A 24,524-nucleotide genomic window follows, 5' to 3' on the forward strand; every position below is an offset into this window, starting at 1 on the left:
GCCCCGCCCCTCGCCTCTGCAGCCTGATTCTGTCGCGCATTAGTGACGTCACTCGGAAACGCCGAGTCCGGCTTGGAATGACAGCGGGAACAGCAAGAAAGGCTCTGCGCATGCGTTCACTACAGTTTCTTGCCCCTCTCATTCTCCCTCAGGAAGGGGAGGAGCGAAGCGCGGTGCGCTCCAGCCGACGGCGCTCCTCTGTGACCTCACGAAGATCACTGAGAGTTTCCTGTTCCCATGTAAACTAAGGGCGGAAGTGCCCTAAACGCTATGCAATGCGCTTGAAAGGAACGGGCGTAATGGCCTTCCTTGCCCATAGATAGGATGGCAGGGAGCCAATGGAGCAACGTCTACGAGAGAGTTCCGGGGAGTGCACGGCCAGAGCGGCGGCGCTCGCTGGGGGTGGGGCAAGGGTGAGAGGTCGAAGGTGGAAGGTCTCGCAGCGGGAAGATGGTGGCGCAGCAGCCGCTCCGCGTGGTGCGCTGCGGAGGCAGCACGTTGAGCGGCGCCAGGGCGGCGTTCTCCGCCGATGCTAAGTGAGTGGGGCGGATCGGGGGGGAACGTGGAGCTTCTTCGCCACGGTCAACGGAGCCCGCTCCGCGGGGCGCGACGCGGCCCAGGAGCCGTTGGTGAGCCCCGCTGGCCTTGCGGAGCCGCGCGTGTAACGGCTGCAGGCGGGGCGGTACCAGCGCTGTGGGCGCGAAGCCTGCTGCTCTGTCAGCCCAGCGCTGCCGCGGACCGGCCCCGGGCGCAACCCGACCGGCCCGAGGGAGGCGCCGCCGCTTCCTGCAACTCGGGACAGCGAGTCGGGCCCGGGGAGCCGCCACCAAACCCCAGGGCCTCGGGGGTGGGAGCCAGGCTGGGGTCCTTAGCTCCGGGCAGACCCGCCGTGCCAGGGTTTTGCGGGCCAAGTTCTGATTCATGAGAAATTTCCAAAACGTGGGATTCAGACTAGTTGGGAATAAAGCCAATTTTTGAAATACTGAAATTTCTCAGATGGCAACTCAGCCACCGGCTGGTCACCTTCTCTATCCTCAGCGCATGTGGTGGGAAGGGAAAGATGAGGAGGAACTAGGAAGGCTGCAGATGGCTTGGCTGCCTAAGAGATGTAGGAGTAATATAGGGGCCCTGGGAAGGGATAGCAGGGGGTATATAGCAGTAACTTGCTCTTGTTTAGTATCTGCATTCAGAGACTTTCAAAGCACTTGTAAAAGGTAGTGGGGAAAGATACTCCAAAATAGCACATCAGGGTAAAGCATTAGACTGATGGGGGTAAAAAGTAATTAAATCCTTCCATCACTGGTGGAAAACTGGAGGTGGTCTGTTGGTACATGGCTTGACTTGGCTTAGGATGACTGGTGCATAAATAGTGCATGGATAACTTTGAAAGTACAAAAAGAAAAGGATTACTTGTGGCACCTCTTGTTCATATTCCGACCTATTCTTGATGACACCACTAGCCATCGCCTTCAGCCGCCAACTAAAACTTCTCCAGCGCATCATCAAGGATCTACAACCTATGCAGAAGGACGACCCATCACTCTCTCAGCTCTTGGAGACAGGCCAGTCCTTGCTGACAGACAGCCCCCCAACCTGAAGCAAATACTCACCAGCAACCACACACCGGAACCACTAACCCAGGAACTTATCCTTGCAACAAAGTCTGTTGCCAACTGTGTCCACATATCTATTCAGGGCCTGATCACATCATAGGGCCTGATCACATCAGCCACACTATCAGAGGCTCGTTCTCCTGCACATCCACCAATGTGATATATGCCATCGTGTGCCAGTAATGCTCCTCTGCCATGTACATTGGTCAGATTGGACAGTCTCTACGTAAAAGAATAAATGGACACAAATCAGATGTCAAGAATTATAACATTCAAAAACCAGTTGGAGAACATTTCAATCTCTCTGGTCACTTGATTTCTGATCTCAAAGGGACTATCCTTCAACAAAAAAACTTCAAAAACAGACTCCAACGAGAGACTGCCGAATTGGAATTAATTTGCAAATTGGATACAATTAACTTAGGCTTGAATAGAGACTGGGAGTGGATGGGTCATTACACAAAGTAAAACTATTTCCCCATGTTTGTTCTCCCCCCCGCTGTTCCTCAGACATTCCTGTTTACTGCTGGAAATGGCCCACCTTGATTATCACTACAAAAAGTTCTCCCCCCTCCCTCCCGCTCTCCTGCTGATAATAGCTCACCTTAAGTGATCACTCTGGTTACAGTGTGTATGGTAACACCCATTGTTTCATGTTCTCTTTGTATATAAATCTCTCCGCTGTATTTTCCACTGAATGCATCCGATGAAGTGAGCTGTAGCTCACGAAAGCTTATGCTCAAATAAATTTGTTAGTCTCTGAGGTGCCACAAGTACTCCTTTTCTTTTTGCGAATACAGACTAACACGGCTGCTTCTCTGAAACATGTTTGAATGTACAGTAACTCCTCGCTTAACGTTGTAGTTATGTTCCTGAAATATGCTACTTTAAGCGAAACAATGTTAAGCAAATCCAGTTTCCCCACAAGAATTAATGTAAACGGGTGGGTTAGGTTCCAGGGAAATTTTTTTTTCACCAGACAAGACATATATGTGTGTATATATATAACACACACACACACACAGTATAAGTTTCTTAAACAATTTAATACTGTACACAGCAACGATGATTGTGAAGCTTGGTTGAGGTGGTGAAGACAGGGTGGAAGAGGATGGAATATTTCCCAGGGAATGCGTTACTGCTAAATGATGAACTAGCACTTGGCTGAGGTTGTTAATGTGGCCTCACACTCTGCAAGGTAGCAGGAATGGAGGGAGGGGAGACACCATGGCAGAGAGAAACAGAGAGAAACACCTTGTGTGTGTGTGTGTGTGTGAGAGAGAGAGAGAGAGACGCGCATTGCCCCTTTAAGTAGACTGACCCTACTCTAAGTACATTGCCTTTTTAACTAGCTAAACAAGTTGAGACAGCATCTGCTGCCAGCAAGTTCCCTCAGCCCTGTTGTGTCCCTCCCCTCCTGCCTTTCCCCCCTCCCCCTTGGAAATGGGGTAAAGGAATTGGGGAGGGGGAACACCGTGACATTAGCACCCCTCTTTTCTCCTCAAGCAAGCAGGAAGCTCCCGGGAGCAGCACCAAGGCAGAGGGCAGGAGCAGCACACAGCAGGGGCGGGAGGGACATCTGAACTGCCCAGCGGGGCTGTGCTACCTCACAGGGAACTTTGGGGGGTTGATATGGGGGCTGCTGGTCCACCCTGGTTCCAAGCCCCCACTAGCTATCTCCAATGGGCTGCTCTTTCTGCAAGCAGTGGACAAAGCAGGCGTTTGCCAAAAGTTATAAGGGAGCATTATGTAACTTTAAACAAGCATGTTCTCTAATTGATCAGCAACAAAACAGCGTTAACCGGGATGACTTTAAGTGAGAAGTTACTGTGTCTGTTTTTTAACTCATGTTTGACAAAGGGTCTGTCTACATTACAGTGGCACAGCTCCAGCACTGCAGCTGTGCTGCTGTAGCATAGGCGCTTCCTGCATTAATGGAAGGAGCTTTTCCATCAGCTTAGGTAATCCACCTCTCCAAAAGGGTAACTAGGTCAGTGGAAGAATTCTTTTGACCTAGCTGCATCTACAGTGAGGGTTAGGTTGACCTAATTATGTTTCACAGTTGTTCACAGCCCTGAGCAATGTAACTAGATTGACCTCCGTTTTAGTTGTAGACCAGGCCTTCCACACAGAGAATGTGAGAATGCTGTCTGACATGCTCGTTCTCCCTGATCCCCCCCTCCTCCTGGACTGTCACCACCACCATGCTATCCTAATACTCTTTGTTGTTTTTTTAAATCCCCCAAAGGATGGAATCTGAGTACTAAGGATGCTTTCCCTTTTATTCTATCCCCCAAAAGGTTCTTGTGGTTGCAGCTAGCTTATCGCCAATGGAGGAGACTAAATATATCTCTATTTGAAGTCAGTCAGGCCTAGTCTGTGGTACAAAAAAATGTTTAAACGTGGTTGTGGGCAAATAATTGTATACCATATTGTTATTCTTGCCTGGGCATTAAAGAAAATTATTGCCATATTTGAGACCAGTTGCACAACGAAAAGTGCCTATTTTCTAATGTAACTTTTGTTGATATTGTGGCCAGGACAATGTTTTTGACACACAATAGAGAATTGTTTTGCAATCTTAGTTCTATATCCAGGTTGGCCCATCCACAATACAAAAAAGTGATAAATTGGACACTTTTCTAGCCAGTAGTGTGTTGGCATAATTAGTTGTAGGCTTTATCTACATGGAAGAATTTTGGTGTATTAAATAATGCTGTTAGCCCCGACCATGCCATACATCATGCAGACATTTTGGAGGTATGCTTTATGCCATTTCTTAGCCATGCTGTGAACAACTGTAAATACTATTTGTTCTTAGCCCATGCTAGGTTGTCCTATCACAAGACCCCTCCTGAGGGGTAGAAAGGGTGTGTGTCTTTTAATAGTTTTTGGCCTGCATTTTTCCAGAATTTTTAAGTCATTTTAAGCAAACTCAGCTGAGCTAACAAAATGGAAAAACAACCTTTTTGCCTTTTGAGACCTGGCTGCAGTGCTGTGTAGGCAAGAGTCAGTAATGGACTAGCTCATGTGCCTCAGCAACTCCGCTCACCACTTTTCCACAGTGAGCAATTAACTTGCATTTCTGTATCTGGATGTGAGGATAACTGCAAGTGAAATAGGAGTGAATGTGGGGACGCTGTAACATGTGAGTTGCCTGCAGTCAATATTGATGCTTGAATTACCGAAAGGTTAATTCTCCAGAGCAGATGAGCCATGGTGTAGATGAGGCTTTAACCTAAGTGTTGAAATTATTATTATTTATGCAGGATGTTGTCATGATACTAACTTAACCATAAATTCCTTTATTAAATCCAAAGTCTGAGTTATATTTATACAGTTGCTCTAAACATGCTTCAAAATCCTAAATAATAAGCAATTTACTACATCCAAACAGTAACAAAACCTTTACAGGTTTCAGAGTAGCAGCCGTGTTAGTCTGTATTCGCAAAAAGAAAAGGAGTACTTGTGGCACCTGAGAGACTAACAAATTTATTTCAGCATAAGCTTTCGTGAGCTACAGCTCACTTCATCGGATGCATAAAGTGGAAAATACAGTGAGGAGATTTATATACACACAGACCATGAAAAAATGGGTGTTTATCATACACATTGTAAGGAGAGTGATCACTTGAGATGAGCTGTTACCAGCAGGAGAGTGGGGTGGGGGGAGAGAAAATCTTTTGAAGCGATAATCAAGGTGGGCCATTTCCAGAAGTTAACAAGAACGTCTGAGGAACAGTGGGGGGGAGGAATAAACAAGGGGAAATAGTTTTACTTTGTATAATGTCTCAACCACTCCCAGTCTATTCAAGCCTAAGTTAATTGTATCCAATTTGCAAATTAATTCCAATTCAGCAGTCTCTCGTTGGAGTCTGTTTTTGAAGTTTTTTTGTTAAAGAATAGTCACTTTTAGATCAGAAATCGAGTGACCAGAGAGATTGAAATGTTCTCCGACTGGTTTATGAATGTTAACATCTGATTTGTGTCCATTTATTCTTTTACGTAGAGACTGTCCAGTTTGCCCAATGTGCATGACAGAAGGGCATTGCTGGCACATGATGGCATATATCACATTGGTAGATGTGCAGGTGAACGAGCCTCTGATAGTGTGGCTGATGTGATTAGGCCCTATGATAGTGTCCCCTGAATAGATATGTGGACACAGTTGGCAACAGGCTTTGTTGCAAGGATAGGTTCCTGGGTTAGTGGTTCTGGTGTGTGGTTGCTGGTGAGTATTTGCTTCAGATTGGGGGGCTGTCTGTAGGCAAGGGCTGGTATATCTCCCAGGATCTGTGAGAGTGATGGGTCGTCCTTCAGGATAGGTTGTAGAACCTTGATAATGCGCTGGAGAGGTTTTAGTTGGGGGTTGAAGGTGACGGCTAGTGGCGTTCTGTTATTTTCTTTATTGGGCCTGTCCTGTAGTAGGTGACTTCTGGGTACTCTTCTGGCTCTGTCAGTCTGTTTCTTCACTTCAGCAGGTGGGTATTGTAGTTGTAAGAATGCTTGATAGAGATCTTGTAGGTGTTTATCTGTCTGAGGGGTTGTAGCAAATGCGGTTGTATCGTAGAGCTTGGCTGTAGACAATGGATCGTGTGGTGTGGTCTGGGTGAAAGCTGGAGGCATGTAGGTAGGAATAGCGGTTAGTAGGTTTCCCGTATAGGGTGGTGGTTATGTGACCATTGCTTATTAGTACTGTAGTGTTCAGGAAGTGGATTTCTTGTGTGGACAGGTCCAGGCTGAGGTTGATGGTGGAATGGAAATTGTTGAAATCATGGTGGAATTCCTCAAGGGCTTCTTTTCCATGGGTCCAGATGATGATGATGTCATCAATATAGCGCAAGTAGAGTAGGGGCATTAGGGGATGAGAGCTGAGGAAGCCATAAAAATGTTGGCATACTGTGGGGCCATGCGGGTACCCATAGCAGTGCTGCTGATTTGAAGGTATACATTGTCCCCAAATGTGAAATAGTTGTGGGTGAGGACAAAGTCTCAAAGTTCAGCCACCAGGTTTGCCGTGACATTATCGGGGATAGTGTTCCTGACGGCTTGTAGTCCATCTTTGTGTGGAATGTTGGTGTAGAGGGCTTCTACATCCGTAGTGGCCAGGATGGTGTTTTAAGGAAGATCACCGATGGATTGTAGTTTCCTCAGGAAGTCAGTGGTGTCTTGAAGACAGCTGGGAGTGTAGGGCCAGAGGAGAGAGTCTACATAGCCAGACAGTCCTGCTCTCAGGGTGCCAATGCCTAAGATGATGGGGTGCCCAGGATTTCCAGGTTTGTGGATCTTGGGTAGCAGATAGAATACCCCAGGTCAGGGTTCCAGGGGTGTGTCTGTGCGGATTTGTTCTTGTGCTTTTTCAGGGAGTTTCTTGAGCAAATGCTGTAGTTTCTTTTGGTAACTCTCAGTGGAATCAGAGGGTAATGGCTTGTAGAAAGTGGTGTTGGAGAGCTGCCGAGCAGCCTCTTGTTTGTGTGGAAGTTGGTTTATAAGTATTTGATCAAGATACTGACAAACAGGTTAAACCCAAGGGTGCTTAGGTCCATATTAGTCAGCTCCAACGTGGTCAGGCAGGTGTTAGCAATGAACCCTTTAAAAGTATACTTTTTATACCCTTTGACAAACAAGTGATGTCATTGCCAATTACTGACTTCAGCTAAATACCAATCTGAGATACTTCTCCCTTAATCCAAATAAGATTTACAACTTCCTTTTATCCCCAAGGCCTATCCTCCCTATCTCTACCCTCCTTCTTGCTGACCAACAGGTTTTCCATTGCACCTGGGTTCACATAGGCTTTACTTTTAAGATAACATTGGTATGTGGAGGTCCATGTTGCCTCGTAAAACAGATTCTTTCTGTCCTATTTAAAACCATTTGCTGTCACCCCTGTTGATCAGGGGCTTTTTTTATAAACTTTCCCTTATCTCATTAATTTAGTCTTTAAACCAGATATCCTCCATACTCCATTCCTTCTGTCCTACTTGCTAGTCAGAGTCTTGCTTTACAACATGCACATTTCCTTAACCAGATTAAAAGTTAACTTTTAATTTTATATTTTTTCTACAGTAGGGTATATACTGTGGGGTAGGGAAATGCTAAAGCAGGGTTCTCTAGCCTATTTTGTGTGTCTACACAGACCATGTTATAACAGGTTTTGTCCATAACCATATTTAAGCAGAGCTATTTTGCAGTGTAGTTGTGGGACTCCATTCCAGAACCATTCTTCTCTCCACCCTCCTTAGTTGAGTATGCTGCCTTTGGCTGCCAGTAATCAAGGGCTGGAGATCAAAACATAATCGTAAACATGTAGGCACATGTTGTTTTAAACTTGTCTGTTTGGCTAATTTTACTATTTTTTGTGTGACGTGAACATTTAATTGTTAATATTCTGGGCTGCAAAAAACCAAAAAGGGTTGTGGGGGCTAAGGAGAGATTTAAGAGAATTGTTTCAGAAGTGAGGGATGGAACAGCATAAGTGAAATAGTCTTCTGCAGCTGTGAAGAGCGGCGTGAAGGCGTGTACAGAGTAGATAAACAGAAGAGTGGCATGCATGGCTTTGAACAACAGTAGAGCCATTTTGAATTGGAGCTGGAGATAACTAAGGAACCAGAGAAGTGTCAAAGGAAAATTCATGGAGCATGAGAGTAGGTTAGCTGCAGTATGCTGAAGTTTCACAGGGAACCTAAGGATGCCCTCCCTCCGATGCTTATCATAAACTCTCATTTTTGTTTTGGGGGTTTTATTTATTTATTTATTTTTTAATCTATAAAATAGGAGTGCTGAGAAAGTGCTTGAGTCTTAGGGCAGGTCTAGACTCCAGCCCAGATCGACGCTCTGAGATCGATGCACCGGCGGTCGTTTTAGCGGGTCTAGTGAAGACCCGCCAAATCGATGACAGATCACTCTCCAGTCGATCCCTGTACTCTACCCCCGAAGAGAAGAGTAAGGTAAGTCGACTGGAGAGTTTCTCCCGTTGACCCCCCCCTGCGGTAACTCGATCTAAGGTACATTGACTCCAGCTACGTTATTCACATAGCTGTAGTTGCATAGCGTAGGTCGACTTGCCGCGGTAGTGTAGACATAGCCTTTGGAACTTGAGTTTTGGAAAAAATTAGCTGATCTTTATTGTTTGGCCAAGAGTGAGAGCAAGCATTTCCAGGCACAGTCCTATAAATGTAGCAGATACTGATGTTATCAAAGGGGGAGATATTTTATATGTAGTTTGGAGCCGTGTAAGTAGCATCATGCATGTTTTATCTGTTCTGCTGATCTGTACAGGCCTTTATTTTTCAAGGTGATTAAGCCAGCAGCACCTTTAACAAGAACTAAAATATATATGAGTAGTTTTCCTGCCTTTGTAACTGCATGTTAACATCTGATATACTTGTTTGTTCTTCCATTACATTTAATGGTGAAGTAAGTACAAAGAGAAAACGAAGTTCTAAATATGGAGTACTCTCTTTGGTGATGGCCTAAATTTTTCATGTTTAGTACTTTGTAGATTCAAAGTAGTTGTTACTCTTGACAAAAATTAAGTGTAAATCTTTATCCAGAATTCTCAGTTGCCCTATTATATTAACTTTTTGTTTCATCATCTTTTCAGGTACCTTTTATGTGCCTCAGGAGACTATGTGAAAGTGTACAGCACAGCTACAGAAGAATGTGTACACGTCCTGCAGGGTCACACAAACCTGGTGACAGGAATTCAACTTAACCCCCAAAACCACATGCAGGTTGGTTAAATCTTTGTAATTGTGAGTCCTGTCCAGCTAGGCATTTGGTTCTTTCCTAATTTAGTTAAGGAAATGGTACTTGACTTTGGCAGTACACAATCATGTGTTTTTTGGCGTGGCTGGAAAGTGAGAGAAGGCTGGAAATAATTATTTCTTATAACGACTACTGAATTAGCTTCTATTTACTTAGACTGAAATAGCAATTACCCATATTAGTTTATGAATTTGTTGCTGTAAACCATCAGATTAGTCTAATTTACGGAGTGGGAAGCTTTTCTAAAAGTAGAGGTGGACAGATTTTGTGTCTCAGGTCACTTTAAAAAATGCTATACTGGAACAATCCAACAATGGTTCCTTTAATCTAGTATTTGTCTGTCTTTGACAATTGCCAATACTAGGCTTTTCAGCAGTAGGACATGTAGGACCTGATTGCTCAGTGCCTTGTGGCCCGCTCTGTGCCAGCTATATGGGGAAAAGAGTCACAAAGCAGCTATAAGGGATACCCTGGTGTAGGAGACATGCCAGGGTTATGTCTGGAGTAGGAGCAGGCATGGCTAAATCCCGGCCATTTCCCAGAGGGTATGGTAATCAGTACATGGCTTTAGGGATTTCCTAATCAACCTCTCAAGTGTCAGGCTCTGCATTGGCACAGGAATGAGTGGCCCATAGCACTTACAGTGAATCCAACTGTGCAGCTATACTGTGGAGAAACTTATTCCTGATCTCAGCTAGTGTTTGTATTATGCCCTTATGCATAAATATTGGTAACTCTAATAACTTTTGTCTTCATTACACATGCCTCTCCCCAATATGAACACACCTACCTACTGTAACTGTAGAGCAGTGGTTCCCAAACTGGGGTTTGTGAAACATTACAAGGCATTCTTGGGGAGGAGGTTATTCCCTAATGGTGGACAGAGCTGTCCCTAGGGACCCCAGGCAGCACAGGGCCAGCAGCACGGAGCCCCTGAACTTCCAAGAGCTAAGCAAATCAAAGCAAGTATATCTATCACTGAGGAGATTTAAACTTCAAGACTCCTTGTAAGAAATGGAAAGGGAGGTGGATATTTTTTGCTGTTTTTAAAATGAAATCGGCAGCTAGTATTGGTTTCAAAACTATTATGAAGAACAAGTTTAAGCTTTGTTGTAAGGTGCATTGTCCTGAGCAGTCCAGGCAAACCTGAATTCTTGTGTAGGAGGAACTCTGTGAGCTGGCTTCTTAAATACCTTTATGCTGTTTCACATCTGATACTCCTTGATGAAACATAGGAGCCTTGTCTTATTTCACGCTTATTCAAAGTGATACAAGCTACGAAAATGAGATCTTGAGACAGTGTTGCTGTTTTCATAATGTAATAATACTGTAATCATTAATAATAATAATAAATAGTGTGTAATAAGCATGTCATAAAAACAAATTTTATATTTCGAAGATCACTGCTTTTATAATTTATACACAGATAAAGGAGAAAATCCCTGGAAATATTCATTTTTAGAAGGGGGTTCGTGACATTTTAGTGAAAGGGGTTCACAGGTTGTTAAAGTTTGGGAACCATTGCTGTTGAGTGTGTATGATCTCTTTCAAAACATGGAAGAATATATTTGCATTAGCAACAACACCTTAAATATTTGAGCTAATTCTGACCTTTCCTTCCTACTATACTATCTGTAGCAATCAAATGATAAATTTGAGAGTACACAGTTATTCAGCTGATGGCATCATTAAGTTTTGCCTGTGCATCCTCTAAGTATGAGATTTTTATCTTGTGAGGGTTGGGAGAAACAAGTGGGGAATACTTAAATTTTCAGCTTTAACTTTGAGTTAGAATATGTATTTGAAGAAGAAAAATTGAGGTGGTTCTGAGCTGCTTCTGTTTGGCTTTTTCTGTTGCTGTGCATAAAGTCTGGGCCGACTTGTAGAAGGGGACTGAATCTATTTCCCAAAGGTCTGTGCGTCTGTTATCTTTGCACATGCACTGTAAATGTATATTAGCATTCACATGCTAGGTAACTTTAATGTGATGTTCAGATACGAAATAGGAACACACGTGGTCTCAAACTGCATATCTCAAAAGTGTGTACATCAAAGTAGAATAGCAGTATGTGTATTTTGTTAGATGTCAATTGGAACTTGGTGCTTAGCACTTTTGAAAAATCCAGCCACTTAGTTGCCCAAGTATGGATTTAAGAGCCCAACTTGAGGATCTCATTTTGTGTAAAATCTTGACCCTAGTGTTTTGCTTTGCTATTTGAGTTCTTTTCATAACTTATTTTATTTTTCCTTTCCAGCTGTATTCTTGCTCTCTAGATGGCACCATCAAACTCTGGGACTTCACAGATGGAATTCTCATTAAAGTATGTTTAAAAAAAAAAACAAAAAAAAAACCTGTTTTTGTCATAGTTGTTCATGGATTCCAGAGTTGTTGTTCACTGTTGACCATCAGTTAAATGAATACTGGGGCTGAACAAAACACACAGGGCCAAATTCAGGCTCTCTGAAGCTTTTAGTGGAGATGAACATAAACCCTGGCTTCAAAAGCAGTGTTTGTTAATATGGTTTGTATTTTGTTCCTGAGCAGGCCTCTCACTGAAGGCAGGAGAAATTTGCTGCCCCCTAGCTAGGGCCTGCAATGACATTTTTGATGACCCTTAGCTAATGAAGCATGCAGTCCCTTCTTAAATATTCAGTACACTAAAACCATGGTTATCAGAAGGTCCTCCGTGTTGCTTGAGACTTACTGCACAGTTGTGTGAAGATGACACCTAGGAGAGAAGCTGTCCAAACTTTTTCCCAAGATTGGTAGGCTGAAGAAAGGAGGGAGGAAGAGTTATACGCACAAAGATATCTGATTTTTGTGCTCAGTGTAGCTCTTCTGTTCTCCCTTCCTTATTTTAGCTAGTTGATTGGCTCAGGCAGCTCCTCTCTCTATCTTCGACTATCTGGCTTCCAAGACAGTTTGCATGTCTTTCCCTGCCTCACCTAGGGGGGTGGGGGGAGAACGACGACTTTCAGGTAATTGAAGTTATACCATATTTTTTCATTTTATAGACCTTCGTATGGGATGGCTTCTCTCATGAATCACCTCTCCTCACAGTATTCCAATTCCCACACAGCTTACTTCTCAGAATATTTATTTGTGAGGGTAGCCAAGAAGGGCTTTACAAGCTACCTCTGGTCCAAGGATGACAGTTTGAGGGCTGCTGTTCCACGGCATATAAACTGCCTTGGGACTAAAGCTTGACTAAGGGCAACTGTTAAAAGATGCAGACAGATGTGTATTGTGGGATGGGTGCTGAGATGTACTTTGCCTCTCATCTGAGCAGGAACAATGAGTGTTTAAGGTAGCATTTAGCACATGTGTTGCAGTTATTGATGTCAGACTAGATGCTGAGTGTGTCCCCTTGGAGATGTAGTCTGTGAGCTGCTGTGGCGGCCAGCTCTATCCTATTGCTCCTGAGCTGAGGAGAAGTCCTGCCTTGGAGGGTGGAGGAAGAATAGGCTCCCTGTGTATCTTTGTTCCACCCCACCATGTAGCAGAGGGTAGGATGTTAGCTTTAGCCTTCCCAGTCAACAATATACAAATACTGCTAAACAAGACTGACATAAGCCTTTTGTTCTGTAATAGGGTTACCAATCAAAATCATGCTTTTTTTTTCTTTTGACTTCAAATTGAGAATGATCAACTACAAGCTTTTAGCAAACATTTTTTTTAAAGAGCAACAAGGCCCAGGATAAAAAGAATCTCTGATTAGGTTGTAAACTGTTCACTATCTGACTGTACGAGAACTTCAGAATAATTGACAATTGTCCAGCTAATTTGACGTTCACATTTCATAACTACTTCGTTGGTTTTTTCTTCAGACTTTTGTTGTTGGATACAAACTTTTTGCGTTCTATACGCTTGCTGGTTCTGAGGATTCAGTGTTCACTATAATTCCAAAGAAAAATGAAGATTCATTAGGTACAGTATAATTAACTTCAGTTTGTACTTTGTTGCAGTGTGATATTAAGTATGCTTGAATGTTTAAAGGGACTCTGATAACTTAGTTGAGGCCCCAAATTGTTTTGTAATTTTTGTTCTGGGGGGACAAAAGAAAGATTTACAAAGTCTGATTAACCCATGGAAATGAGAAGTTTTATTTAAGCCTTCCATTGATATAACATGGACCCCAAACACAACAATACTGTGTTGGTGCACTTGACCAGAACCTATCTGGTTTGGTTTTACTGTCTGTGCTGAATGAAATGTAAAAAGTGTACCAACAGTACAGAAGGTGGAGAGTGAATTAATCTGGGTACATTTTCACTCTTAATAATCTACAGCCTTATTAGTAAACCACATATTGTAGGAAAGTGATTTTTGTAAAGATATCTTGAAAGTGTCCTTTAAATAGGTAAAATATCCATTGCTGTACATCTAACAATTACTATAGTTTCAACAAGATACAAAACGGTAATGTGCAATTTAGTATTTTCACTTTTTGGATTTTGATTGTATCAAAGCTTAATCTTAACTTCCAAACAGTTGTGCTATACATACCTAATGTTATATATTATAGACATAATTATTTGAGTCTCTTGACCTATATTTAAACTTCTAAGTGTATCCTGAGGTCATGTTACCATATTTAAAAGCTACATCACTACAATAACCAGTATCAGTTGAGGCTGGCAGGAAAACAAGAACTTTGTTTTGTGGAAAACTTAGAGTTTCCGTATTTGTTTTCGTTTTGCATCAGAACAAAATCTAAACTTTTCAAAAATTGTCATGCCCGCATAGCCAGTAGCAACTCGCCTGGGATATGGAAGACCCAGGTTCTGCTCTGTTTCTGCAAAAAGTTTCAGTTTCAACAAATGAGCATTTTCCAATTGAAAAAAACATGATGATGGGGGGAAAAAACTGACCAGTTCTAGTATTGGCATAAATTCAACTATTCAAAGCCTGAGAAAATAGATATATGACTTGACTTGTATGATACTCCTATGAATGCCACTTCAGAGGAAGAACAAATCTATGTAATTTGGTTTGGTTTCTGCTTTATGTTACACAGGAAACCACTATGGAAAAATCTAGAGCTCATCTGTCTGTGTTGGAGTTTGGCACAGAAACATCTGAGACAAAAATATAACATAAAGGTGTTAGGACTTCATCCTTAAGTATGCATCTTTAAGCATGCATTCAAAACAACACTGAAGGAGCTAGTGTGGATTTTATATTGAGGACAACAGGTGCACCCACATACTCGCCTTTTGAACACATATATGTACTATAACATCATGCACAAAATTATTTTACTGACCAAAGTCTTTATTTGACCAGACTCGTTCCAGCTTGTTTCTGTGAAACTGCCAAAAACACCAGACCAAGAAGTTGAAGCTAAGGAACTGTCTTTGATTTTGGATGATATAGGCCAGTCGCCCAAATGTACTGCGTTTGGAAGAGAAGTATATTTACCTTTTTAAATGTTTTTCTTTTATATAAAATATGTTAACCACATACTGTTTAGTCTGGTATACAAAAAAATGTGATTAACCACATAATCTGATCACTAAAAGAAGTAATGTGTCTTTGCTATACAAGCCTAGTATGAATCCTGACTTTTCCCCTTTACTGCAAACCACTGATCTCGGAAAGCTTGCCTCAACAAATTTGACATCCAGCACTATCTATTCTTATAATTTCATAAATGTATAATAAAACCAGGATTGCTGGTGAGTTGCAAAAGTATGTCCTACAATACAACTTCATTTCATTAGGGTAAAAATGAAGGAAAATTATACAATTTCAAGCACTTAATCCAGTAAAATGTCCCTTTCTTTAGAAAGAAGAGTCACAATTCTCGTACTAGGCATACAATACACTTTTGGCCTTGAAGGCTTTTTTGTGGTGGTAAATGTTAATTGAAAATTGTGTTCAACGTGTTGGACCCAGAATATTATCTGACATATTTTTCTTGTCTGTTTGCAAAATTTTGGCTCTTTCCCGCTTACTTTTTTTTTAAAAACACTAAGATATTAAAGATCAAAAGGCTCTGATTAGATGACCAACTTTATTTGTCTCAGAGCACTAGCAAAAGTCAGGTAATGAAATAACTCTGAATTCAGTAAGCTACATCCCTTCCCTCTTCCTTTAAAAATCTAAACTATATACCAAAAAGAACACCTGTCCTCTGGGGAAAATGGGACCACACAAATCAAAAGAATTAATGTTGGTTTTTGCTCTCATGTTTTTAGCTCTGATGCACAAAAAGATGAGCTAACAGTGTGTTTGCACTCTAAAAAAAGACTGTAAAAATAACATTGTGGAGTTCCCTGTTTGTTACTCCCAGCTCAGATATAAATTTACATTTTAAAAAACTGTTTTGTTTAGGTTTTTTGGGGAGGGCGGGGGGAAGGTTCCCAAACAGCTGACTTACAAGGTGAGCCTGAAATATAAAAGAGAAGCTATTTGGGGATGGGGGTGGTCCCCTGGGTTATGTATTGTCACCGGTAGTAAATATTATACAGTTAAAACTTAGCTGATTTTTTTCATCTGTGGAATAGAATAGAATCAGCTTCAGTGTCAACAGCAGTAGTGACAGATATAGGCTTTTACTGTACTCTCTATTCACCCAGACCAGATGTGTTGTGTAAGAAGATGCTGTTTTAGTCATGTTTCAGACCCTGTGTACCCTAATGGATCCTTTGCTTTTATAGAGCAGGACAGGAGCTACAGAAGCTTAGGAGTATTGCTTTTATTATACCTAAAGATAGGAGGGAGTATGACTGCAAATTCAATATTTGTGTTTTCATCTGCGTTTGTTCTGGAACAAAATTAAGTAGGAGCTCCTGGTTCTGGCATAAAATTAATGGAACTCTTGGATTTTTAATAAATAGTACTAAACTATTTTTCTATATGAAAAAGGAATTTGTGCCAGTATCCCAAACAACCATTCATATGCAACCTTATAATAATTGCATATGTGCACAAAGCAAGAGATTCCACACATTATTTCACCCATGTATACTTCTCTGGGATTGCATGACTGTAACTCCATGCAAAGCTTGTCCCAGGAAGTGGGGGATATATTGAGTAGTTTCTTGGAGGGTGTTATAAACAAAGCAAGTTTTAAAAAATCTTTTAGGCTGTATGAGTTTATATTAGCTGTATTAAAATGGGGAGCAGTAACATCTCACTACATGCAAGCAACTCTCATCGATTAGGGTAATGGCATCTTGATACAGACCTGCTTAAGAAACATGATCAAAGGCCCATTTGTTGTGCTCCAGTTTCAATATGAATCTATATCAAATACAAAGTCCTAACTTGCTGTATTGCTGTAACAGGGTGAATATGTGGCATCAGTGCGTGGCCTTCATCTCCTTGTGTGTTTTTTCAAAAAGAAAAGGGTTAATAGGTAAGACTAACGGCTGTAAATGTTGTCAGCTATGAAACCTCATAAATATGTATCTGTATGTTAACAGGTCAGCTGTATGCAGATTATTTTAGCTCCATCAGCATCCTTTGATACCACTGATTCAACTGCAGATCATTGCATGGCTAAATGGGATTCCTCATGAATGACTTCTTTTTCATTTCTGAAATCCTAGCAAGTGATGTTGAGTAACTGCTCATCCACCGGCAGATTCTTCAAAATTCTGTTCTGGCAGCCCCCCTTGTTCAATGTGTGTCTGAGGCTGCTGTGGGGAAACGGAGGCAGTTTGAGCTGCAGTGCCATCATTGATTTGTGGGATGCCAAGCAACTCTTAGCCTAGGCCCAGGCGATAGTGTCATCACTTTTCTATTGCTGAATTGAAACAGGGACTTAAATTAGGATGTTTTGTGTAAGGTCCTGAGGAGATGTAGATGCTGCTGCTTTGTTGGAGGGAAGAATCTAGCAAGCTAAGTGGGGATGGTGTCTGTCCTTTTCTTGGGAGGGGTGTACCTAAATTTTGTCAACTTTCTTGTAGTTCAGGAATACTCTCAACCAGTTGCTCGCTCCTTGGAATCCCATGTGCAGTCAGAAGTATCTTTTAATTTGCATTTGTACAGTGATTGCTCTGATCTTTTTGACATAGCCCCAGCTGCAAGTAGACTACATATGAAGACTATTGAGAAGCTTCATCTAACATTGAACTCTAATTAAAACGACTCTTTAATTTTTGAAGGTTTCCTTTAAGTGCAACAAGTAGAAAAGGCACAAACAACTATTTTACTTGTGTAGCCTGTCACCCTAAGGAAGACTGTATAGCAAGTGGACATAAAGATGGCAAGATTCGTCTCTGGTATGTTAAACTTGGCAGCTCTCCAGCTAGCATTGATTTGATATTATAATAATAGAACTTGAGCATAACGAGTCAAGAGAGTAGGCACAGGACTTTCTGCTTCACAGTGGTGTTCAGCCATTGACATAATTGGATCTCTGATTGGATCTAGCACCCTCCCTTACCATAGTCAGAAGTGGCTCCTGTAGAAATGATTATAGGTAAGGGTCTATTGAGGATAGCCATCCAGTGGCTCTCAAAGCTGTAAATTATGACTGACCTCAAGGCTGTCTAATTTGCACATGATCACAAATGGAAAATGTGCCCTTAGCTGCACCCTGCAACTTTAAAACTGAAGTGTTTGAATTGGGCCTGTGCTGTGGGTGGAGGTTAGAGACTTCTGTACAAGGTTTTGGGAACCCCAGTGAAAGCATGATGGGAGTTCATATTCAGACAAAGCCAGTCAGTGACTAGCAGAGAGGCTAGCTCTTCTCTCCTGAGTGGTTGTGTAAGGGAAATGGACAAGAGAATTTGAGAACTAGCAGCCAGTAACAGCACTGCTTCAGTGCTCCAGATCAGGGGTTATTCTTGCCCCAACTGGCAGCAATTCCCTAGGGATCTTATGCCTAGTGTGTAGTCTGTGCCTCTCCCTTTCCGTCACCTGAACATACAAGAAAGCCGCATTGGAAGGATTATGATAGATGTTAGTATATTTATTTTACATGTTATTCAATTTGGCATGCCCATTTTTGTTTCCTTACAGATCATTCTCTCCAACACCTATTCTGCTACTAAATTAAATGTTTTCTTCCTAACAGGAGAAATTTTAACCACAAAAGAGAGTACACTTTCTCCACACTGCACTGGCACCATGATGTAGTCATGGATCTAGCTTTCTCTGTAGAGGGTGAGTGCAAATGTCTTAAAGTGCAGGAAGAAAAAAGAAACTGCTGAAGTTTGGAGTCATCCACCTATGAACAAATATTTAAATTCTAGGAATGGATTTATGTCTCCAGGAAAGGTTTTTTGAGGACTTTTTGGGTGGAGTAATGGAAAGATGGAAGCAGTTGTGGCTATTTTGTGTGCACAGCTGTATACTTTTTACAAAAAAGCAAGGAAATCAGATGTGTAAGCATGTTTCGTGCCACTATTTTGGCTGGCAGACATGACTTCAAAGATTTTCCTTCTTTGGCAATGTAAATCCTAAACCAACTGTCACCTTTATTATGCAACAATCATCTTGTGAGGAGATGGGGAAACCTAAGTTCTTGTTGGAGTCAAATCCAAATTTAAAAAAACAAGCCAAAGAAATCTTATCTGGGCCCACGCTTTACTTCCTTTGAATTTAGTGGAAAAGCTCTTGTTAACTTTAGTGGGAACATGACTCATCCCCAGAGTATTGGTCTTGCTTCAAAGCCTTTTCCCCCAAGCAGGAAGCATTTTGCAGTATTTAATATTAAATAGAGTTTCTATGGTGGTGTAACACAAAAAATAGTTGACTGCCCCAAGAAATGAATGAAATCGGCTGTTCCCAAGATAGTATTTATTAAGTGACATTTTGATGCTTGCAGTAGCAGTGTTTGTCTTACTGAGTCTGAGAGATCAGATGGGCATGTTAAGAGATTTGAGCCATTTGACCAGTTGTGTAGCAGTGATGTGTAATTTTTTGCTTGGGACATAATTTAAAGAGTTTAAATATAGAATTAGTCTCTAGATAACATAGTGACGAGCGCAGTAGAAATATATAGATGTCAGTTTGGAATAGTTCCTTTACCTACTGTGGTTTTTTTATTGCATGTAAGGCACCAGCCTGCTGAGTGGTGGGGTTGAGTCTGTACTGGTTCAGTGGCGTGATGGATCAGATTGTAAGAAGGAATTCCTGCCCCGTTTGGGATCTACTATTGAATACATCTCAGCCTCACCGGATGGAACTTTCTATTGTACCTCTCACACAGAGAACAGTAAGCCCAAACCTATTGTAATAGTATTCATTCCATAAGGAATTCATGAGCCATAGATTTATTAGAATATATGAACTTAAGATTCACTGTTCGGTATTGTACACAAGTTCAAATCTCATCTGAAAGAGTAGATGTTTGATCTTTTATTTCCTATGCTAGCAATCATTGGACTTTGTTTACAAATTGTGGGAGCTTGTAACTTAGTTTTTCCATCATTGCAGTTGGTCCCAAAGATTCTGATAAGCTGGTACTTTTTCTTTCTTGTTTCAAACATTCTTGTGCTGCTGACTTTCCATGTGATTTTCAATTTAATGTTTAGTGCACATATATATGGTGCATTTGTAGCTCATTAAGTAGTAGAATGACTTCTTAAAGATTAATTTTGGGTGGTGCATATCCTGATTTTTCCAGTTGTAGAATATAGCTAACTGTTGCTGTTTTACATCACAGAAGCCTTTACCTTGCCTTGCTAATGTATATGTATTTGTATATTCAGAAATAACAATCATACATAGCAACCTGAGAGTTTCTGCTGTAATTCAAGGATTAGTCAAAGGTACGTGCAGTAAAACAATTTTTCTTCTGCTTAGATGGCTAAAGACATCCCTTTCTAACTTGGATCATTTGCTATTGCTCTTCACTGCAGGCAGTGATGTCAAGACTGGTTTGGTGGTTGATCCTAGAACTAAAGCTTTGGTTCTGAATGGAAAACCTGGTCATCTGCAGTTCTATTGTCTCCAAACTGACAAACAGTTGTACAATGTAAGTTGATAGACTGGTGCTGTAAGTTATACACTTATGTGACAGAATTACACTTGAAATATGATGTAGGTAAGAGAGAGTAGTTCAATGGTTATAGCATAAGATTGGAATCAGTAGAACTGTGTTCTAGTCTCAGCTTTGCAAGAGACTTCCTCTGTGACCTTAAGAAAGTCGCTTATCTGTGCCTTGACTTGCAGAGCTGTACTGTGGCAAGGATATTACACAAGTTCAAATTATTGTACTGTATAAACGTAGTAGGATTTGAAGATTTGAATTGATTCCTTAAAGTTATGCCTTGAAATGCTAATCACAATTCTTATGGTGGTGGACAACTTGGAAGTGAATGTAATAAGACTGTCAGAATCTACAGAAAATGCCCTACAGAATGGTCATTGGTGCCTTTATATGCTAAATATTGAAATCAAAGTGTATTTTGGTGTGTTGTCACATCTTCTGTATTGTGGAATCTACATGGCCTTTGCAGACATTTCTCATGTATTAAGGCCCATGTATTGGCAATCAGTTTCACTATTCAGTATTTCATTTAATTTTCAATGGTCCTGATAATTTCCAGAACATCTTTCCTTCTGTGGTGTCCTTTTTCCATGACTGACTTCTCCAGACTCTCTCTTGACCTTTAAAATTAATTTTGCTCTTGTGACTCTCCAGCTCGATATCGTGCAGCAGGAATACATCCATCAAGTAGGTCTAAACCAGGTTGACTTGGTGAAGGCTGCATTTAGTGCTCGAGGCAGCTGGTTAGCAACAGTGGAACAGCGAGAAGAAAAGGAAACTGAACTTGAATTACAGATGAAACTGTGGAACTATGATGAGCAAACACAAAGGTACTGATAGTTTATAGTCAGCCCCTGGGTAAACCACAAAATATTTGACTTCTTTTTAAATATTGTGCAAATGACTGTAGTGTCTACATTTAAATAGCACTCTCGTGTATGAATTATCAGTCACGCTTACTTGAATTGTAGTTCTTGAAATTAACAGTTTAAACAAGCTTGTATACTTCAGTAGCCATCAGGTTTCTTTACATGTTAATACCACCTCTTTGAATCTGTTTTGTCATTCTAATCTACTATACCATCTGGCCAGATATACTGTATAGATAAATATGTAAAACCTTGAAACAGCACCCCAATGCTAATACTCACCTGGTCTTCCAGGGTCTGGATTTGTTAATCTTCTGGACACACATAAAGTTCACTTTTTTTTCTTGCTTATTTAGGAGGGGACTGGATAGATGTTACACAAAGTTGTTTGGCACGATAGTTATGGGATTGGAGTTTAAAAGTGAAATTTAAATGTTTCTATGTAATAATAATTTTCCATGTTGATCAAGTGTTAGCTATTAGAAGGGGTGCCCAGAGCTTAGGAGGAGCACTTCTAGTAGGTATATCTTAGGAATCTAAATAAATCAGAATTCTGTTCTCCAAATTACATCATAATTTTGTGGGGGGAATGCAGGAGAACAGACCTGGTAAACTAAATGTGAGATTATGTATTGGCTGGTAACAAAACTGTCTTCAAACCACTTCTTCTCCCTTTTCCAAACCACCATCCTCTTCCTTCCTTCCCCCCCACCCCCCAAAAAAGAAGCAGAACACAAACCTGTTGCAAATTCAAAATGACATAAAATAGTGAATTTAGGTTTTTCTCCCCTATAGCTTTACTCTGAACACCAGAATAAATATGCCACATGAGGATCATGTAACAGCTCTGTGTTTCCGTGACACAGATGAATTGGAAGATGGAACTCCTACCTTGGTAACAGCTGGGAAGGATGGTCGATTTAAAGTCTGGGTGTTGGTGGATGACTCTGACTCAGAGAGTGAGTATGGCCAATATGTAATTTGCTCTTATTCACCACCTGTTGAACATGTGAAAATTGTGACTCCGCTCTTCTCCATCCATATGCAAGTGCACAGGATCAGAAACAAAACAGAAGTACTGCATTCTCTTCTGTGCACCCTAGTACAGAGCTCCATCACCCTTTTGCATCATTTCCCATAGTTAGGAATGTAGGCAAGTTGGAGGTGTGGTAGGGACATGAATGCACAGATCCCACTAGCCTAAACCCTGCACTAGTTGTTCTCAACCAGGGGTATGCAGAGGTCTTCCAGGGGGTACATCAACTCATCTAGATATTTGCCTAATTTTACAACAGGCTACATAAAAAGCACTAGCCAAGTCAGTACAAACTAAAATTTCATACGGACAAAATGAGAGGAATTTTTCAGTAATAGTGCACTATGACAGTTTTGTATTTTTTTGTCTGATTTTGTAAGCAGTAGTTTTTAAGTGAGGTGAAACTTGGTGGTCCACAAGACAAATCAGACTCCTGAAAGGAGTACAGTAGTATGAAAAAGTTGAGAACCACTCACCTACACAAAGGGAACAGTGACCTCCATCCACTGCTCATGAGAGTGATTACAGCCCAACCTTTACTTTGTTGTTGGAAAGGAGGTTTTGTTTTGTTTTTTTCTTTGGGCAAAGTCCTCTTATTCAGAGGTTGCTCATGAGAGCAACACTTGGAAAGGTGGTATCCTTGTTTAATTGACTTGATCTGTTGCCACATAATGGAAAATACTGTCCTAGTACAGTATCTTGTAGTTAAATTCTTATCCGCTCTTGCATGCAGATATTAAACTGCATTCTAAATGCAGACAGAACATAATTCTGTGGATTGTATAGATGAGAAATAATTGAAGACCCTTCACCCACCAGAAATCATGTTGAGACTCATTGTAACACACAGTAATAAAAGATAAGGACTTCATAAGGGTATGTAACGTGCCATAACCCTTCCAACCCACAGATATGAGGGGCTCCCCATTAATGCACTTCCTGGCACACTTCATTTTGACGAACTTTCCTGACATTGGTGTGTCAGTCTTCATAGGTTCTCAAATATGGTTTTTGACAGCAGCCTTTCAGTGATCCGCTTGCAGTTTGGTTATGTTCATTTTGTTTTAATCTTCATAAATAAATAGAATTTTTTTCTGATACCATTAGACTACACAGGTTACCTTTTATCTTTTGGTAGTTTTCTGTTTGCCATAGTGAATTTCTCTGAGCCATTGGATTTAGCTCTTGTACAATGCCTAAATATGCCACGGTGAATATAAACAAAGATTCATATTCTTATTGCTAGCACTTACATAGATATGTTTATGTACTGAAACCCTTGTTACACATGTTGATGAATTTACTTACTATTGTGAACTATTAAAGGACATTTTGGCAACTTACACTCATATCTAAGTACCAACATGCTTTGTTTTCTAGGGTTAAATAACCTTAATCCTCAACTAAATCCCAGTTCCATGAGTAAACTCTCTTTGCTCTTAGAAACTGTGTTGGAGGGAATGCGTTCCCACTGCCCTGACTTGTCTCAATTCCTAACTAACTGCACAGCCAGGCTGCAGCCAGTACTAACTGGGTATGAAGTGGAGAGGTGGATGGGGTTTAATGGTTCTTCCTGCACCCACCATGAAAGTGTTTTGAATCCACTAAACAAGTCCCTCTTGCTTTTGCATCCTCCATACATACAAAGGCTGTATGGAGTTCAGTGTCATGGCATGCATGGGAGTATATAGCTGCTCTGTCTTTTGTATTTGCATTATGTATTTGATCTTGTATACCTGGGAACTGAAGAGGAAAGAGCTGCCCCGCAACAGTAGATACAATAAATAAATCACTGTATTGTTTTTTGATGTGTAGAACATCCCACTGGCTTATTTTCATTTTTAGTAAAACCGATTTTTGTGTCTTGTCCCTTTATATCTTGGTACTTTGCCTTCTAGAGAAACAATGTAAAAGCAAAAGAGAAATAAGAACATGTAATGAATATCTTTTTCTGCAACTTGTAAGCATAGTGTAAAGTATAATACTTTTTTTTTTTTAAATAATCTACTTTCTGTATTTTACCACACCAGCCGTTTATTTCAAAATCAGTTGAGAGAATATATTGTTACTGTGGAACCAACTGGGGAAATTCCAAACAAGTTACTTGTTTATCATTGAATAAATCAGCTTGGAAAGAGATAATTCCTGTTTGTTTTTATGGTAATTGATGATGATGGGAAAGAGATCCAGAAGAAGTTGACAGTTAACAAGGAAGTTTGCTGACAGGTTACTATATTGTGCATGAAGCTTAAAATTTACCTGTGTGTTAATCTGGTTCAGTGAAAAT

General features: G+C 40.9%; 1 protein-coding gene across 3 annotated transcripts in view; it reads left to right on the forward strand.

The window, feature by feature from the left end:
• Positions 1-242: 242 nt before the first annotated feature.
• Positions 243-24,524, forward strand: part of WDR75 (WD repeat domain 75) — a 40,718-nt gene continuing 16,436 nt past the window's right edge. The window contains exons 1-13 of one of the 3 annotated variants that reach the window (XM_084643601.1): positions 243-536; positions 9,220-9,349; positions 11,639-11,704; positions 13,212-13,311; positions 14,671-14,795; positions 16,677-16,747; positions 17,499-17,615; positions 18,413-18,501; positions 19,397-19,555; positions 20,052-20,111; positions 20,202-20,317; positions 20,987-21,162; positions 21,997-22,160. In XM_084643601.1, coding sequence (XP_084499727.1) covers positions 451-536; positions 9,220-9,349; positions 11,639-11,704; positions 13,212-13,311; positions 14,671-14,795; positions 16,677-16,747; positions 17,499-17,615; positions 18,413-18,501; positions 19,397-19,555; positions 20,052-20,111; positions 20,202-20,317; positions 20,987-21,162; positions 21,997-22,160 — 1,459 coding nt within the window. In that variant the 5' untranslated portion in view covers positions 243-450. Of the gene's footprint in view, positions 537-610; positions 630-8,425; positions 8,564-9,219; positions 9,350-11,638; positions 11,705-13,211; positions 13,312-14,670; positions 14,796-16,676; positions 16,748-17,498; positions 17,616-18,412; positions 18,502-19,396; positions 19,556-20,051; positions 20,112-20,201; positions 20,318-20,986; positions 21,163-21,996; positions 22,161-24,524 lie in introns of those variants that run through there. The other 2 variants (XM_084643603.1, XM_084643602.1) reach the window with 2 other exon arrangements.

Source organism: Lepidochelys olivacea (assembly GCF_965140295.1).
Source record: "Lepidochelys olivacea isolate rLepOli2 genome assembly, chromosome: 11".
NCBI lineage: Eukaryota > Metazoa > Chordata > Testudines > Cheloniidae > Lepidochelys > Lepidochelys olivacea.